General features: G+C 47.2%; 2 protein-coding genes across 3 annotated transcripts in view; one reads left to right on the forward strand and one right to left on the reverse strand.

Moving 5' to 3' along the window:
- mprip (myosin phosphatase Rho interacting protein) overlaps positions 1-2,591 on the reverse strand; it is a 36,680-nt gene extending 34,089 nt beyond the window's left edge. Inside the window, 1 exon segment of the mRNA XM_062475530.1 lies at positions 1,632-2,591. Coding sequence (XP_062331514.1) covers positions 1,632-1,754 — 123 coding nt within the window. The 5' untranslated portion in view covers positions 1,755-2,591.
- Positions 2,592-3,559: 968 nt separating this feature from the next.
- Positions 3,560-9,231, forward strand: dhrs7cb (dehydrogenase/reductase (SDR family) member 7Cb). 2 transcript variants are annotated; one of them, XM_062475533.1, is made up of 7 exons: positions 3,560-3,718; positions 5,002-5,158; positions 5,481-5,593; positions 6,611-6,821; positions 7,149-7,241; positions 7,713-7,877; positions 8,093-9,231. In XM_062475533.1, the coding sequence occupies exons 2-7, from the start codon at positions 5,005-5,007 to the stop codon at positions 8,296-8,298; spliced, it is 942 nt and encodes a 313-aa protein (XP_062331517.1). In that variant the 5' UTR covers positions 3,560-3,718; positions 5,002-5,004; the 3' UTR covers positions 8,299-9,231. The 2 variants fall into 2 exon arrangements, with proteins under 2 accessions (XP_062331517.1, XP_062331518.1); XM_062475534.1 differs by having other exon boundaries at positions 3,584-3,691.
- Positions 9,232-17,192: the final 7,961 nt, after the last annotated feature.

Here is a 17,192-nt window from a genome sequence, read left to right on the forward strand (position 1 = left end):
GAATGTGATCAAATGAATGCGAGTAGAAGGGGGAACTGTCTGTAAGCCAGTGACTAACAGCCCCAACTCTATTCAAAACTCAAACAGCTCCCATTTTAATCCAGGGGCCAGATTTATCCAAACTAATGAGACTCCGTTTGGAGTCGCAGCGGTAGCGTTTCAACAGCATGAGGTCGCAGCTTGGGAGAACTCTGGCCGGCTCACGAACGCTATCTACCAGAAACAGTGGAGGAGTGAGTGGATGATGAAGTCAATGCCTCGATAGAGACTCAAAAACACAGTTAACGTTAAAATGTATAAGTATATTCCAGCAATTTTGCATTCTTCATGACTGAAAATCTAAATCTGTTGATCCAAAACAGGGTTTTGATCTGTTTCAAAGGGGCCACTGGCTTAACATGTGGACTGCCTGAACGGTGAGCTACTTACACACGTTAGCGACGCCACAAAGTGCTTTTTTAAAACATGGTAATGAAGACAGCTGTGTGCATTCTCTCTTGTCAAGTCAGGCTGCGTAGAGGTCTACGAACTCTTTGAAAGGGTTGGTTGAGGGAAGCTATGGTGTGGTTGGACACAGATAAGAGCTTGTTAATTCCCTAACTGGTGATTGGTGTACAAACAACACTGGTCCCATTGGTGCTGTGAAAGATAAAAAGGATGGGGGGGGTGCTGTGAGTCTCAGGGGGATTAAGGAAATGATGTAATGATTAAAATCCCGATCCTGACTAAGAAGTCCAGGTTTTAAGGGGTTAACCTGCAATAATTGCACACAGGCATTAACAAATGCGATGACAGGAAGAGTCTCTCCACATACAAAAACACACAAAACACACACACACAACAACACACTGGTGGAGAGAAAGGATGCTGACGTTGCTGTTTGATTCTAAAACCATGTTCAAGGGCCCATCTGGACCTCATCGTATGGGATCAATTACAGGATACAACACAGACTAAACTAATGATCTGGGGCCTTCCCTAGGCTCTGAGGTATATGCATTGTGGTAAACAACAAAAGGCGCTTCCTCATAATATATTCTATACTGATTTGCAGACATGAGCCCGTTTAGCAGCCTATTTCGTCTACTCTTATGCAACGACTTCAAAAACGAGGCTACTGCTTCCCAAGCAGAATAAAGGGCAGCACTGTGGACTGTGTTAAATTAACTTCACAGCGTATGCGCGCTCCCTTTTAGCCCAAATCTGAGACTCGTTCTGTTGAGTTAGGCATAGTGTTCTCTTTAGCCGAAGGAAACTAGGTAGATAAAGACTGACATCAAATAAGTAGATATTGGAGTATTGCAGGAGGCAGACAGTCTCACTTTTTGGGGTAACATTCCCTCATTTTCATCATCCACTCATCAACTCCTCAAGCGAGTGGAGAGGCCAATGTCACCCGCAACAGCGGAGGGCTGTTTTGTCCCTAGTTATTAGTCTACATTTCATATCATACCTGATTGTACATGAGGTATGAAAAGCGCACTTTCTAGTTTGACTAGATGGTTACAATGTTGCCAGCAACTTGACACTAATAGGTTGCCTGTGACAAACTTTGCCTGCTAACTGTTCTTAAGTGATAAAACATTGTGAAAAAATTAGATTTCACAGTGAGCTATTGTCATTTCATTTACCTGATTCAGATCTTGGTCGGTCAAGAGGTGCAACTCCCGGGGTTTGAAGCAGTTCTGGCATTTACTTTTATTGAAAATGTTCGCTTGGAATTTCCTGCATGGATTTTCTTTTGCAGTAGACATTGTATTTTTGTCTCGGTTCAGAGTCGAATGCAATGTTCTTTCTTTTGATTTGGACAATTCTCAGTGGAAAATCCGGTTGTTTTCTTGGAGTTTCTTTATCCAGTTTGGAAAAAGGGCTCAGCAAACAAATGCATTATAAACGATGTGTCTACTTTTTTAAATAATGTATAGTGGTCTTCACTTGCACACATACATACAGTCCAAATTGAATAGGTGGGGTTTTCTATAGTTGAATCCAATTTATGTTTTCCAGTATGTGATTGCTAGCCATCAAGCTAGCATGCGACCACTGATGAATGTCTTTCAGTCCATGGCCTGTTTCCACAAAGCCGAATAGCAAGCTACTAGCTGGCTATCTAGCTAGTTGATACAACCAATTATGTTAGCTGGGGTGCAAGCCACAAAACAGCAAATGCACAGTGTTTCCAGTGCCTAGCACCAAGGCAATAGCGTCCATCTGCCGATGCCCTACGCCCATTTGAGGGAAAAATGCCAAAAGTAAAGCCAAGGTAACAATTAGCTAGCTAACTAGCTTCCCAGATCTCTGCGAAGTTTACCTACTGGCCGATTCTTCACTGGCTAGCAATAGCAAGTTAGCTAACGTTAGCTAGCTAATGAATTCCTTCTGGCGTTATGGTAGAATTAAAAGGTCCCAAATCCAAATCTTCAGTGTAATGCACTCTCCTGTTGGAAAACAAGATTCGGCAAAGTGCCACTTGACAAATCAGTGACGCCCAAAAGCGGATTTATATTATGTTTCCATAACTAGATTGCTAAGCAGCGCCCGTGGGTTTATTTTCTCCCTTTTTTCGGGCGAGAACTCTCCCAATGGATGGAGTTCGTGAGCTCAGAGATTTGTTGCTGGAATTTCAGGGAATCTCGCGATGGTAGACCGCACATTCTCTCGCGACACTATTTTTGTACACCCGGGACAGCCGCCGGTTCACCAAGTCGTGTTGTTATCTTCAATCCCCTCACTTAGACCACATAACTAAGTTTATAAAGAATACATGATTTGAAGCGACGGCTGATAATTTTCAAACCGAGCTCTTTATCCAAACAAAGAAATATAATGGATCATAATAGTCTATTTCACGCTCCACCCAAACCAACACGTTACACCTTGTCATGTGACATCCCATGAGACGATTATAATATATATATGGAGAAAAAGTCAACCAATCAGATTTTTTTAATTACGATTCCATGAGTTTTCCCAATACAGAAACACAAAGAAAAAGAGTTTCACAGAAGCTGTAATGAACAAAACAACAAAAAGTATATCATGGTTTTAACTTTAAATGAAATTACATGTCAGATATGTTTAAACAGGCATTAACAAATACATATTTTAGTTTGAATATATTAGACATTTTTTATGAATGATAGAAACTTCCATTCTGTGATTTACATTTTGTCATTTAGCAGACGCTCTTATCCATAGCGACTTACAGTAAGTACAAGGACATTCCCCCCTAGGCAAGTAGGGTGAAGTGCCTTGCCCAAGGACACAACGTCATTTGGCACGGCCAGGAATCTAACTGGCAACCTTTAGATTAATAGGTCGATTCCCTAACCGCTCAGCCATCTGACCCCCTTCAACCATCTGACCCCCTGGATTTGGGTTGAACTATCCACATGCAACAATAATACCAAACTGAAGAGCAACAGACTCCTATTTCAAGGGTCTGAGAGGGTTGCCTCTCCATTTGTCTCATTGGCAACAACAGGAATGCCTAAGATACTATACCCCACACACATGAGTATTAATGGCTGACTCAGCCAGTGTCTATTAAAAGCACTTAGCCGCCAGTCCAGCAGTAAGTCCAGCAGACACAGAGAAGGCTGGGTGAATGACGGACGGGACAGGGAGAAGGTGGCTAATGCTCTGTTACCTCATTACCCAACCGAACCTGGAAAACAACAGCCATTAACGGGTGAAGGATTATCTTCCTACGCACGCTGTAAGTGTACCAAGAATAAAACAGATTAGAGTGTGTGTGTGTGTGTGTGGCGAAAGATGTGTGTGTGTGTTCATCATGCACGAACCCCCATTGGGATCTCTTGACATCGAATCACCACAATCATACTTGTGCTGTTCTGGAATGCAAACCTCCAGATTAAACAGTAACACAACCTAATCTCATAATCTGTACACGAGTAAAATCTGCTGCTGTTCCCTACCAGAGGGTCAAATAGGGTCCCATATTTCATGTGTCTGTATCCCTGTTTGCCTCTGGTGGGGTATCCAGTGACCCTATCCTAGCGGTGGCCCAGTGTTAGGCAGTGTGTGGCGACAGCCTGCTTTGGCCATGAGTATATTTAGCAGTTGTCCTCAGACACACTTTACATGGCTAGAGGCAGCAATGCTACCAGACACAACTACTCTGTCCATGGAAGCAAGGATTCAAACAGGATCTGTTTCATAATGGTCTGTGAGAGGCTCCATATTTCTGTTGTCGTCAAAGGGCGTAGGTTTGTTTTCAACTGTGGGTGGGACAGATTTCTTTTAATAACTGAGGATGCGGCCGTTAAACATGCTTTTCTTAATAAAAAGTGGGGGGGGACAGATTTTCCGTTTTCAAATAGTGTAATGTATATTGAAACCTATACCCCTTGTAGTGGGTATAGGCTGTGACTGAGATTTAAAACAAAATCAGTTTCAACTTGTAGACATGTATTCTACATTAAAGTAGAGTACGTATCGTTTGGTGTTTGGGTCTGATCTGCATAGCCAAATCTATGAGCAGGAAGTGTACTAGTCCGCACACCAAACCCAAAGGTTCTGACCAAAAGTTTGTTAGTCCACAGTCCACTGAAAGGAGACCTCCTGGTTTGTGGGTGGTCACCCCCTTCAGGTTCATTCCTAACTGGCTGAAATATACAAACCAAGAACCTCTCCTCTTACAGGACAGAGTTACATGTTGTAGTGGTAGCTATGCTGTGGTTCTACAGCAGTTATACAATAGCATGATGTTAAGATGTGAGTTATGAGTTCTACTACTATAAAGGTGGACTGCAATTCACAGTGTATCACTGCTCACCACAAATACAACCAACAAGTCTCAATGAAGTAACAGTGGTTGTGTTGTAAAAGTACAACACAACCACACTCGTTTCACCTCATGTTCTCCTGAACTTGAGACTCATTAGATAACATGACATTCCTGCCTGTGGGTCCGATGCAACAAAGCTTGTTAGATTGATGGATGCTGACGCGTCAATCCTCTCTCTTTCCCCTTGCCAGGTCATGGCGTTGCCATCAGTGATGATGCTGCCTCTGCTGGTCGTCATAGCGGCAGGCATCTACTACATCTACACCGAGGTCATCCAGTTCATGTCCCAATCCGTGGTGCGCAACAAGGTGGTGGTGATAACAGACGCTGTGTCGGGCGTGGGAAGCGGTGAGGGTTCCGATAAAGATTGGTTGATTCAATTTGACTTAAATTCAAATTAAATTCCGGATGGAATGTAAAAGAAACATCTTGAGATACAGTGTTGTACCGTATCTTTGATGTGTGTGACTGAATGACAAGATGAACCTTTGGCCTGATCCTCTCTCTTTCCCCTCTCCTTCTCTTTCTTGTTTCACCTCCCGTTCTTTTTTCTTCTTCTCTCCGAACCCTCCTTTCCTTCTCTCCGTTCCTCTCTCCATCCCACTCTCCATCGCTCTCTCCATCCCACTCTCCATTCCCTGTCCATCCATCTCTCCATCCCTCCATCCAGAGCTCGCCCGTCTCTTCCACCAGGGTGGGGCCAGGCTGGTCCTGTGTGGCACCAGCTGGGACAAGATGGAGTCTCTGTACGACTCCCTCACCAGCGGAGCGGACCCCAGAGTGGTGAGTCGCGCTGCGCTGCTCCCACAACCACTGACTTTAGGTCCGTTTGTGGTCAACCCACCATAGGACAAAGTACACGGGCTGGAGACGAAACACTGATTCTAGACCTGTACACAAGGGCTTTCCCCGGAGAGCACTGATCGGACTGATCAGGGGTCAGAATGAGCACAGCTGCCCGGTGAATCGAACGGACGAGGGAGACCAGTGTTCTGTCCACAGCTTTCACCAAACAACACAGTATGGACATTAGGATACCAGAAGAAGGGCCCAGCTTGTATCTCGTTCTGCTATACTCTCCTGTCTCTCTGTTCAGGGATCGGGGCTTCCTCCCCTGGTCACCAACAATGGCAGGATATCCTGCCCTTTGACAGCGCTGTCCTCTGGGTATCTGCTGAGCCAAGGCCAGAGCAGATGTGTCTGGAAAAAAACAACACACACACGCCACACCACACACAGACACCAGGAAGGGGTGAGAGGGTCTAAACTGACACAGCAGATAAAGTACATGAGCTCCCAGTACGGGGTTTGTGAAGGGAGAGGGTCAGGGGATGAGGGTGAGAGCTACAGTTGTCACTCACCACTTCAACCCCTTTTAGAAAGCTAGTGGTGTCATGACACCACTATTTGCGGTATTGCTTTGGTCTCCGCCTCATCCCTTCACCCTGGTGTCAGCTCTCCCAATTGAAGCATAAAGACCCTAGGAAACTAATGTACGAGTAAGGGCACTAGGAAATGAATGTACGAGTGAGGACCCTAGGAATGATTATGACTCCCACAGTGGAAGGGAAAATTGGAAAAAACTAATCTTCTCCTGTCTTCCTGTCCTTCTGTTTTCTCCTCTCCTCCTCTCCTCCCCCTCTCTCCTCCTCCTCTCCCCCTATCTCCTCCTCCTCTCCCCCTCTCCTCTCCACCTCTCCCCCTCTCTCCTCCTCCTCTCCACCTCTACCCCTCTCTCCTCCTCCTCTCCTCCTCTCCTCTCCTCCTCTCCTCCTCTCCTCCTCTCCCCCTCTCCTCCAGATGTTTACACCCAAGCTGGTGCTGCTGGACTTCAGCGACATGGCCAGCATGTCCGAGGTGGTGCTGGAGGTGGTGGAGTGTTACGGCTGCGTGGACGTGCTGGTGTGTAACAGCAGCATGAAGCTGAAGGCTCCCGTCCAGAGCGTGTCCCTGGAGCTGGACAGAAACATCATGGACGTCAACTACTTCGGTCCCAGCGCGCTCACCAAAGGTGAGGTGGAACAGGGTGGGGAAGGCAAACACCCGGGAACTCTTAAGTTGTTCGAGTTTATTTAGTGGAGGTTTTCTTTTGAATGTTTCATGCAAAGTCTTGTTAAGTTATGATAAGTTTTTGATTGAACGTCTTTCTATTTGAGTTCGGATTTTTATCAATGATGCCACCGTGGATAGAACAGTGTTGGTGAACTGACAGGCTTTGAATTCTCATTTTATAAGACTCACATCTCCATTGCAGACAATGGAATGCAGTCAGTGTTTGTATTGCTCTACACACCTTTAGGTGTTTAGTTCACATTAAAGAAACGGATTCTTGTTGAAGGTATTCTTCCCACCATGATCTCGAGGAGAGCCGGTCACATTCTACTGGTCAACAGTATCCAGGGGCGACTGGCGGTTCCATTCAGAAGCTCCTGTGAGTTCCACTGTCCTATATTCTATGTTTTGAACAACTCAACCAATGATTCAACGGCATCAACATCAAACAGTGATCTTGTACTACTAGGGAACCTTTGTGACAACACATTATCCTCCTCCTGTAAGATAACAACCTGGTAGAATGTCAGCTATGGGCTTGTGGCTGGTTCCCATGGCGTTGTGTAGGGGTGGAAGATTCCGGAGCACTAGATAATGATTAGGTACAGTATCTCCTCTGCAATGTATGGAATGAAGATCAGTGACGGCTGAGTAACGCCTTTTCCGCTCGGTTTGTGTGTTTTTGCGTATGTGTGTGACGTGTGTGTGTGTGTTTGTCTGTGTGTTTGTCTATGCCTACGCGTACGTGTGTATGTGTGTGTCTGGATGTGTGTGTGTATTGGTGTGTGCGTGCGTGCGCATTCTGTGGGTGTGTGTATGCGTGCATTCCCTGGGTGTGTTATTGCATTAGATGCTGCCTCCAAGCACGCGGCTCAGGCGTTCTTCGACTGCCTGAGGGCAGAGGTGGAGGAGTACGGGATAGTCGTCAGCACCATCAGCCACACCTTCATCAACGCTACGGCCCCGCCCACCACAATAAGCCCCGCCCCCAAACCTCTCAAGGGCCTGGCTGCATGTGAGTAGAGAGGCGCGCCGTGAAAAGACAAATCGATCCTCAATAGTGAACATAGAATAAGAGAGAGAGAACATACTACGAGGAACGGAAACAATCAACAAAAATGAATTGATAACATACTAACACAACAAATGATAAGATGCTGAAATGTCATCAGAGAGACTTTGTAAACCCCCATTTCAAAATGTTCCTTTTGTTTGGACTCTCTCCACCAGTCATTTCCAGTCAGCTGACCCATGGCGTGAGCCCGTCAGCTCTGGCCAATGAGATTGTGCAAACGGTGAACAGGAAGAGGAAGGAGGTGGTGCTGGCACACCCCATCCCCCGGGCGGCTCTCTACCTTCGCTCCTTCTTCCCCTCGCTCCTCTTCTCCGTGGTGGCAGCCGGAGTGAAGGACTCTGCACTGTCCGAGCAGATGTAGTGGAGGGAGGGGGGGAGGGGGGATGGAGGGGGGAGGAAGTGTGGGGCGGATAAAAAGAGGGAGGACAGGAGAGAACTAACAGAGAGAGAGAGAGAGAGAGAGAGAGAGAGAGAGAGAGAGAGAGAGAGACAGAGAGAGAGAGAGAGAGAGAGAGAGAGAGAGAGAGAGAGAGAGAGAGAGAGAGAGAGAGAGAGAGAGAAGAGGAATGCACAGAACAGACAGTGGTGATATAGGCTTGCTGAGTTCACTGCCTTACACCTCACATATATTCATGAACATATAAACACTTAAATACCAACACATGTCTCACAGACTATTTAGTACGTTGTGTGGTTTTTGGAGGGAGCACTTATTTGATTGTAGTGTTGATGTTACTTCACTCTTTCCAGACCCCTTCAGTTGCACTCAGATTGATAAACTTGTTGTGTGATACATTACACCAGTGGTTTTGTTTTGATGAAAGAAATTCAAATGGAAACAACCTTTCAATGTACTGTAAACTGTATGTAGCTTGGTGTGGCACATGCATTTGTCCTCTAGATGGCGGTACTGCTCTGTGTTTGCTGTTAGCTGTGTGGGCAGTACAACATCTTCCTGCTTTGTTGACCTATTTCACCAAGGCAAGCATTTATGTTGCCTGGAAACCCAATGTGAACCAGAACGATTAACCTGGTATATTTCTGTGCACTGATGTAAAAGCATGGTGTTGCAGTACCAGCATGAGTTTACCAGTCTGAAGTGTGTAAAACAATGTAAGGAAGAATCCACACTAGGGAATGGGAAGGTGAACTGTTTATCATGTCTAATTACTTTATTACCTTTAGCTGTGAGGGTAATTACATGGGAGCGACACACACAAGTGTTGATAGACTGTTCAGACTCAAGGCTGTGGCTGTCTATCAAAAGGTTCATAAATAAAGGTTATATGTTTTATTTCTTGATCGATTCATTTTTAAAGATGCTATTTAAAGAAACTCTAAGATCTCCTCAGAAACACATGTACAGCTCTTGTTGTTAAGGAAATCAGTCACACATGTCTGAGCCTTGTAGCGTGTGTCTGTGTGTGTGTGTGTGTCCCCGTGTCTCTGCGTGTGTGTCGCTGTCTCTCTCTGTGTGTGTGTGCCCTAGTATGAAGTCCAGCTGGCCTCCATTGGGTAGTGCAGGTCACTCTCCCCCCTCTGTCCCCCCCTCTCTCCCTCTCTCCCTCTCCCCACTCTGTCCCCTCTCTCCCCTTTCCACCCTCTCTCCCCTCTCTCCCTTGGGAATTCAGTCTTCTTTGTCCTCCTGAGTGCTGGACAGGAATCTGACTCTCAAACTAACATGAATAAATGCAACTTCCTGACGTGCTCATATGTAAAGAAGAGGATTTTCTACAGTGCTCAGCTGGACTCTGCAAATTGGCGATTTGATTCTTCGAATTAACATTATGTCATGCAAAATCATGTATGTTTCATTGTATGTGATAACACGCCCTCGACAGTTTGACATGTGTCGAGGGCGTCACTGTTCCTTGGTTGGGCGTCAAACCTTTCATGTTAGGAGATCAAGGTTCTTTTTCCATCGAGTGCCAAGGTTTCCATTTGTGTAGTTAATATGTAACATATGACATCAATGTCATAACCTGATCTAAGTATAGTACACATCTCCCATTAATTAACCTGTCTCTCTGTCATTGGTCTTCAACCCTGGTCCTCAGGGTCTGCTGTCCTGTATGTTCTAGATGTTTCCCTGCTCCAACACACCTTATTCAAATGAATTGGGTCGTTTTCAGGCTTCTGAATAGCTTGATAATGACCCGTTCATTCGAATCAAATCATCATCCCAAAGTGCTGTTTGAAGCGACACATCTCCGATCATCAGTCGTGACACGGTGGAGAATTCCCCCGGCGGGTGTCTCTTCGTCTGAGAGGTGACATCGCACGTATCAATATTTAAAGCTGCTGTTATTGACACTAACCTGAGTTATGGAGGTTAGCCAGGGGCCAGGGTAATGATTCCTCCGTCATTACGTCCGTACTACACCTGAGGGGGCCCCTTCTCTGAGGCGCCTTTACCGAGGGGTCCCTCCTCGGTCCTCAGCATCACAGCTGACCGACAGAAAGACAATCGTCTCCGCGAGCGTTGCTTCTATGATATCTGGAAAGTCTGTGGGTCTCAAACTTGGAATGTGTTTCCTGTTCTGTATGTGTGTGGTTAACAGGTTCCAGGTCCGACCCGCTGACCCTGGATCTGTGTCTGTGCTGCTTCGAGGGATCGTGCGACGACAGGAAACAACGGTTCTCGAGGAGGGATTTTTCAGGTTTACATCGGATGTCTTAGCCAACAAGAGATCTCACGAGTATTGTTGTCGCTGGTTTGAAAGATTATGCATGTTTAATCTGAAGGCTTAATCTTTTATTCATCTCAAGGCTCACAGGGTTTCTGTATCACTTCGGTTTAGTTGGGTTTCTGAGAAAAAAAGACGTAGAAATGATTCAAACTCATATATAGGGCTTTTTTAAATAATAGATATGTTTCTTTTAAAGTTAATGCAATGACACAATCCCTTGATATCCCTTACTTGAGCTGAAGAAGCTCTGCAGTTTAGCCTCATAATCCACTGCTTTGACACCTTAGACATGAAAACATACGTCACGCTTCTAAAAACTGGCATTTCAGACACTTCTATTTTTCCTTTTTCTGTTTTAGAACCCTCAGGTATTGGGTGTCATCAGTTCCTTCAGATGTAGCAGAATGTCAGCGTGTCGCCGTGTCAACCGTCTCATTGATCCCACCGTGTCTAATTGGAGACGCAATAAAGTTCGAGGCTGCCTCATTGATTGCCCACTCATTATCTATCCACGTATTGGATGCCGGCTGAATGTTCAATGTCATCTGGTGGGCAAACAGGATGGGTTGTTTTAAGCTCCGAGGGTCTGAAAAGTGATTTATGTCTTGATGGGAAGGTAAGGAGAGAACCTGTAAACGAATGACAACCTCAGTGACAGTTGACATTTAACCCTTGTGTTATCTTCGGGTCATTCTGACCCATCAGTCATTGTGACCCACCGTCGTATTGCGACAACTTTACCGCATACAAAAACAAAGTGAAGCATTTTCTTTTAACCGTTGTGCTGTCTCAGACCCCCCACATTGCAAAGGTTAAAAGAAAATTATTTTTATTTGTTTTTGTATTGGGTAAAATTGGGTAAACACAATGATGGTTCATTATGAACCTTTGGGTCATGTGACCCGAAGGCAGCACAAGGGTTAAAAAGTTATTTCAAAACATTGTTTTTAATAGCCTACATTTATTTGTAAATCACTGTTTTCCCTCACTATACTTTAGTTAGGTGCAAAGTAGGGGTTTGTATGCAGAAAATAAATTAGTTTGCAGTCTAGTGGACCCATGACCATTGGGTGAACAGCAAATATATGAACCCCACACAATAAAGAAGTCGCATCACTCATACAGGAACCTGTGAAGCACAATTCAACCCCTCCTTCTGTTTCCAACAAATAGCTGACCAATCTCCACCCAACTTTTAACTTGATATGTGTGACGGTTGATTTGTGAGTGTGGCCTTCGTTTCTGCATTGAGTCATGGTGAGCCACTCCCTCCCTCTGCATATTGTATGAGAGCTATGGGAATCCAGATGCAACAATATTGACATTGTGCAATTAGAGCGGGGTCATTAGGTCTGCTGCTATTACACTGGATGAAAACCAGGAGCTCATCACTGGAATTCTGGCTGACTGGCGAACACACACACACACACACACATGCATGCATGCCACACGCACACCCGCACAGACACACACTGCACACACACATACACACACACACCCCCTCCACTAAATGAGAGGGTAGCGGTAATGGTAAGGGGGGGCAGGGAGATGGGGGTTGTTGGAGGGGAGTTGCTGCTAATGAACCAGAAGGGGCACCGGGCAGGCAGGGGAATTAGAAAAACCTGGCACTGGTGGACCAGAGTAATAACCCTGGCTGCAGGGGAGGATGGATGCCTTGACCCTGGCTCGCCTCTCACCTCCCTGGGCCTTTTTCCAGCCACGCTCCCTGGCCCTGGGCTTCTGGAGGTGGAGGCCAGCTTTCAGATGGGCTCTTTGTGTTTCCTGTGGTACAGCTTTTGAAGGTAGAACCAAGGAGAAGAGAGTGAATTAGTGTTTCTTTAGAACCTCAACCCTGATGAAGGACGGGTTGAGGGGAGTAAGATGCGAGGAGAGGAGGGGAGGAGGGGAGGAAAGGAGATGTCATGCGCGTTCGTTAGACAAGTCTATTGACCTTGTGAGGAGTGTGTTCTTTGTTCAATGTTTTGCTGTGACCTTTATATCGCTCCGTGAAAGAATCTTGCTGGGTGAAAACCTGGCGAACCCACACACACTCGCTTCCACACACAGACACTCGACCGACCTGTCATGCTGCGGCACAGACTTTAGGGTTGCGTTTTCATTTGGGCAGCAAGGGGCTATGCTGCTCAGCCTAAAGTGCTTTTGACAGTCACTGTCTGAGCCTGTCGTAACCTATACAGAACATCACGGTGCCTAACACACAAATACGACCACCAGGGAGGGAAGGGAGGAGGGGAGGGGAGGGAGGGAGAGAGAGAGGGAAGGAGGCAGGGAGGGAGGAGGGGAGGGAGGGAGGGAGAGAGAGAGGGAAGGAAGTAGGGAGGGAGGAGGGGAGGGAGGGAGGGAGGGAGGGAGGGAGGGAGGGAGGGAGGGAGAGAGAGAGGGAGGGAGGCAGGGAGGGAGGAGGGGAGGGAGGGAGGGAGAGAGAGAGGGAAGGAAGTAGGGAGGGAGGAGGGGAGGGAGGGAGGGAGGGAGGGAGGGAGAGAGGGAGGGAGGCAGGGAGGGAGGAGGGGAGGGAGGGAGGGAGAGAGAGGGAAGGAGGCAGGGAGGGAGGAGGGGAGGGAGGGAGAGAGGCAAGGAGGCAGGGAGGGAGAGGAGAAGAGAAGAGAGGAAGGGTGAGAGGGAGGGAGGGAAGAAGGGAGACGGAGAAAGAGGTAGATTGTGGGGGGAGGGAAGGATGGAGGGGGAGAGGGAGAAATGGAGGGGGAGAAACTCTGTGTTCTCTCTACACCCCCACGTGTAAAAAAAGGAAGAAAATTGTCCTTTTTTGTCAGGATAGTGTCAACAGCCGCCAAAGCCAACTGGCTTTTCTTTATCCACTTACTTCATTCCTCGGCATGCTGGCTGGCATTTCTGTCACCCCGCGGAACACACTCACACGTCATCCTACAAGGTGGGCCTGGAGCAGCAAGACATAACCTTGTCATTCGAGCACACTTCCTTCTCTCCCTCGACAACCTCCCTTCCTCTCCTCCGTCCTTGTCCTCACAGGCTTTCCTCATCCAGGTCTCAGGACCCGTGTGTGTGTGTGTGTGTGGGGGGGGGGGGGGGTCAGGCAGGGGAGGACGAATGACAGGGATGAGGGGGGTGGGGGGTTTGCAGTGTTGCGGGGGGGGTGAGTGTAGCGAAGAGTCATGATCGCTTTGGAAGAGGTTTTGCTCCCAGCCCTGAGAACATCTCTGAATGTGCCTACTCACAAGCTTTCTCTGTTGGTGTGCGTGTGTGCGTGTATGTCTCTGTGTGTGTGTGCATGCCTGTGAGTGTGTGTGCGTTTGTGTTATGCCTGTACAGTATGTGTGTCCGTGAAAGTGTGTGGTCTGGACATTGCATGTGTGCGTGGGTGCATGCCCGTACGTACGTCTCTGTACACTGTAAGAAATTGTGCATGCCTGTATGTGTTTGTGTGTGTTGTACACCGTATGTGTGTGTGTGCCTACATGTGTGTGTGTGTGTGTGTGTCTTTATGCACTCACTAACAAGTCTCGGATCACTGGTTGTAAACAGGAGGGGCTGGTAACAGCCGTGTCACCGCTGTGGGTTCTGCGTCTTGATTGGCCGGTCAGGGAAGGCCATACAGGAAGGGTTGTTCGGACCGTATGAATGGGGAGGACACGGGCCGCCGGGCCCTCTTTGTCAACAGAGAGTGTGACCATTCAGCCCTCTTAATGGGAGTAGATATGTGGCCTCTGATGTGAATGTGTGCTTCCCTTCGCAGCCCTCACTGAGCTGCTGTTTCACACACAGGGGGAGGATGAAAGAGAGGGGGGGGGAGGGTAAGGATGAGAGAGGGAGAGGAGGGGTAGGATGAGAGAGGGGAGGCGGAGACAAGATGAGAGAGGGAGAGGAGGGGGGAGGATGAGAGAGGGAGAGGGGGGGTAGGATGAGAGAGGGAGAGGGGGGGTAGGATGAGAGAGGGGAGGCGGAGGACAAGATGAGAGAGGGAGAGGAGGGGGAGAATGAGAGAGGCAGAGAGAGGGGGACGATGAGATGAGAGAGGGGGGAGGAGGAGACAAGAGAGGGGGAGAAAAGGGGGAGGAAAAGGTGAGAGAGGGAGCAAGAAAAGGGGAGAGGAAATGAGGAGAGAGGGAGAGCAATGGGGCGAGGGAGGGAAAAGACGAGAGAGAGAGAGGAAAACAATTGGAGTGAGAGAGAGGGGAGAGACAACGGGAAAGAAAGCATGTCAAAGAAAAAGGGAACCCCTTAAAGAGGGGAGGAGGGTTTCAGGGTGTGGATGATGACGTTTTAGAGACGGTCGCAGAAGAAAAAAAATCGTTATTTATCTTACAAAAATATTTGCGGGTACCGTCACATCGTGACCGTGCACCTGCGCTCCGCTCGATGCAGCGCTAGTGCGGACACAAACCTTTGGAAATATTAGGTGTCAGAGCGCTGTGGTGCCTTGGTCGCGTTGAGTCTGAAAGGGCCATCACAGCCCCGCCATGCGCTTTGATCACGAGAGACGCCATGACTGTACCAAGACAAAAAACAGGTTGAGTGGAGAACTGAGTTTCAGGAATAAAAACGGAGACGTCACGAGAAACAGCAGGGGCTCATTTTGTCACTGATTTGAAACCCAGGTTTAAGGTATTGATTTAGTCACACATGTTAGAATTGAATTGCCCTGAAGATAACAGTAACATTGATTAGCAACTTCATGAGCAAACTGACTTTATGGCTGTAGATGTTGGCAGTTCAAGTGTTAAAGTAATGCTCTTTCTTTTGTCTATATAAAAACGCATAAGATAAATAAAAGTGTGTATTTTTTCATAGATACACTACTACTACTGTACATAACTATGACACACAATGACACAACATAGACATTGCAGATATCAAAATGTTGGCATACAACCCTTAATCTATAATGCCCTGAAATATGATTTGTGAGAGTTTAAGATGAAAAGTACTGAATACTGCATATGTGCAGATATGTTCCTCACGGCGACCTTGTTTAAAACCACAGAGCGGTCAAGCTCAGCAAACACAACTGGCTTCAGAAGATCGGTCAACAAAGAAAAGAGCAAAGCATTCGAAGGACAATTAAATAGCCATTGTGTATGCTGTGTGTGTGTGTGTGTTAATGCGATGGGCAGTGGCCGTGTGTGTGTGTGTGTGTGTCCATTAAGACACAGAGGAGCATATGTCACAGTTCAGTCAGATGGCTCGGGCCCCCACTGGGGATATACTGCCTGCAGCTGGCCCCACCTTCACACACACACACACACACACACACACACACACACACACACACACACACACACACACACACACACACACACACACACACACACACACAGTTCTGTAGAAATACACGTGAGAAATTCCTGACGCACACTGAGAAGATGCAACCATTCAGGGATTCTCAGATGTTATTTAATGGGTTGTTTAGAGATTCACATCTGGTCATGAATACTGTTAGTGACTCGATGGGATTACTGCGTGACCGTTTTTGCTTGTGACAGAATGATATCACTAATGACTGGACAGAAGACAGGGCTGGAAGTCTGCAAAATATCAGGGATTTCATCAGACCCCAGTATTTGTGTGCGTGTGTTTGTGTCTGGGTGAATCCTATTAGGGACAATGAGATGAATGCCCAGGGACTAGCTAAATGAACAGGGGTCATCAGTCTCCAGCTACTTTCTACTGCCAGAGCCTGGGGCAGGGGGAGGGGAAGGGAGGGAGGGAGGGAGGGAGGAGAGAAGAGGAGAAGGGGAAGAGGAGGGAAAGGGAAATAGAAAGGAGCGTAGGGGAGGAGAGGGAGGGGAGAGGGGCAGTGAGGGTCCAGGGTAAGAGGGAAGAGGGGATGGGCCCGGGGCAGGGCAGGGCAGGGTAGGGGCCTGGGACAAGCAATTTAACGGCCACAACAAATATGACCTAGTTGAGCTGAGGAAAGGGCCAATGAGAGGGATGAGGGTATGGATGGGGCATAGATGAGGGTGTGCAGGGGGGGGGGGGGTGGATGTGGATGAGTGGGTGAAGGGGCACGATTCAGAAGACCCCTCACTTCAGATCACGACGCTCTGGAAGTTTTGCAAGTATTTTTGGCTGAGATGCGAATCTCATTGACTGAAGATAAACCCATTACGACTATCATCTGAATCTGAGATTGAGGGTCAAAGAGGGTGTTAATCTGACAAAAAGATGGAGGGATTTAATCCCTGACTCACCCATGCATACATTATTCAAATGAGCCCCCTCCCCACCCCACCCTCAGTGTGGAGCGATATTAAACCATGGCTGTCACACATTCTGCAGAGCGTTCCCTGAATTCGGCACAGAAAACAGTGTCAGACGGAACAGGAACGGGTCACTTGAGGCAGAGAAATGATCAAATTGATAGGATAAAAAACACATGAAAAGAAAAAAAAGAAACACCCCATTGTTGCGATGCTTGAACATCTACACTGACAAATGCTGACAAAAGGCTTTCGGACTGACAGGTTGGAAGGTTTCATTCTGGGAAGAATTTCCACAATCGCTTATCTTTGACAGTTGAAGTGTCTTGCATCACGTCCACCCAAGACAAGGTTGCATGTCGTTTTCT

This window comes from Osmerus eperlanus, chromosome 12, assembly GCF_963692335.1.
Source record: "Osmerus eperlanus chromosome 12, fOsmEpe2.1, whole genome shotgun sequence".
Lineage (NCBI taxonomy): Eukaryota > Metazoa > Chordata > Actinopteri > Osmeriformes > Osmeridae > Osmerus > Osmerus eperlanus.

Coding starts and splice junctions, on each gene's coding strand:
- dhrs7cb (XM_062475533.1), top strand. CDS start 5,005: ATGGCGTTGCCATCAGTGATGATGCTGCCTCTGCTGGTCGTCATAGCG. Junction 5,159..5,480: donor TGTGTCGGGCGTGGGAAGCG/GTGAGGGTTCCG, acceptor CCCTCCATCCAG/AGCTCGCCCGTCTCTTCCAC. Junction 7,878..8,092: donor TCTCAAGGGCCTGGCTGCAT/GTGAGTAGAGAG, acceptor TCTCTCCACCAG/TCATTTCCAGTCAGCTGACC.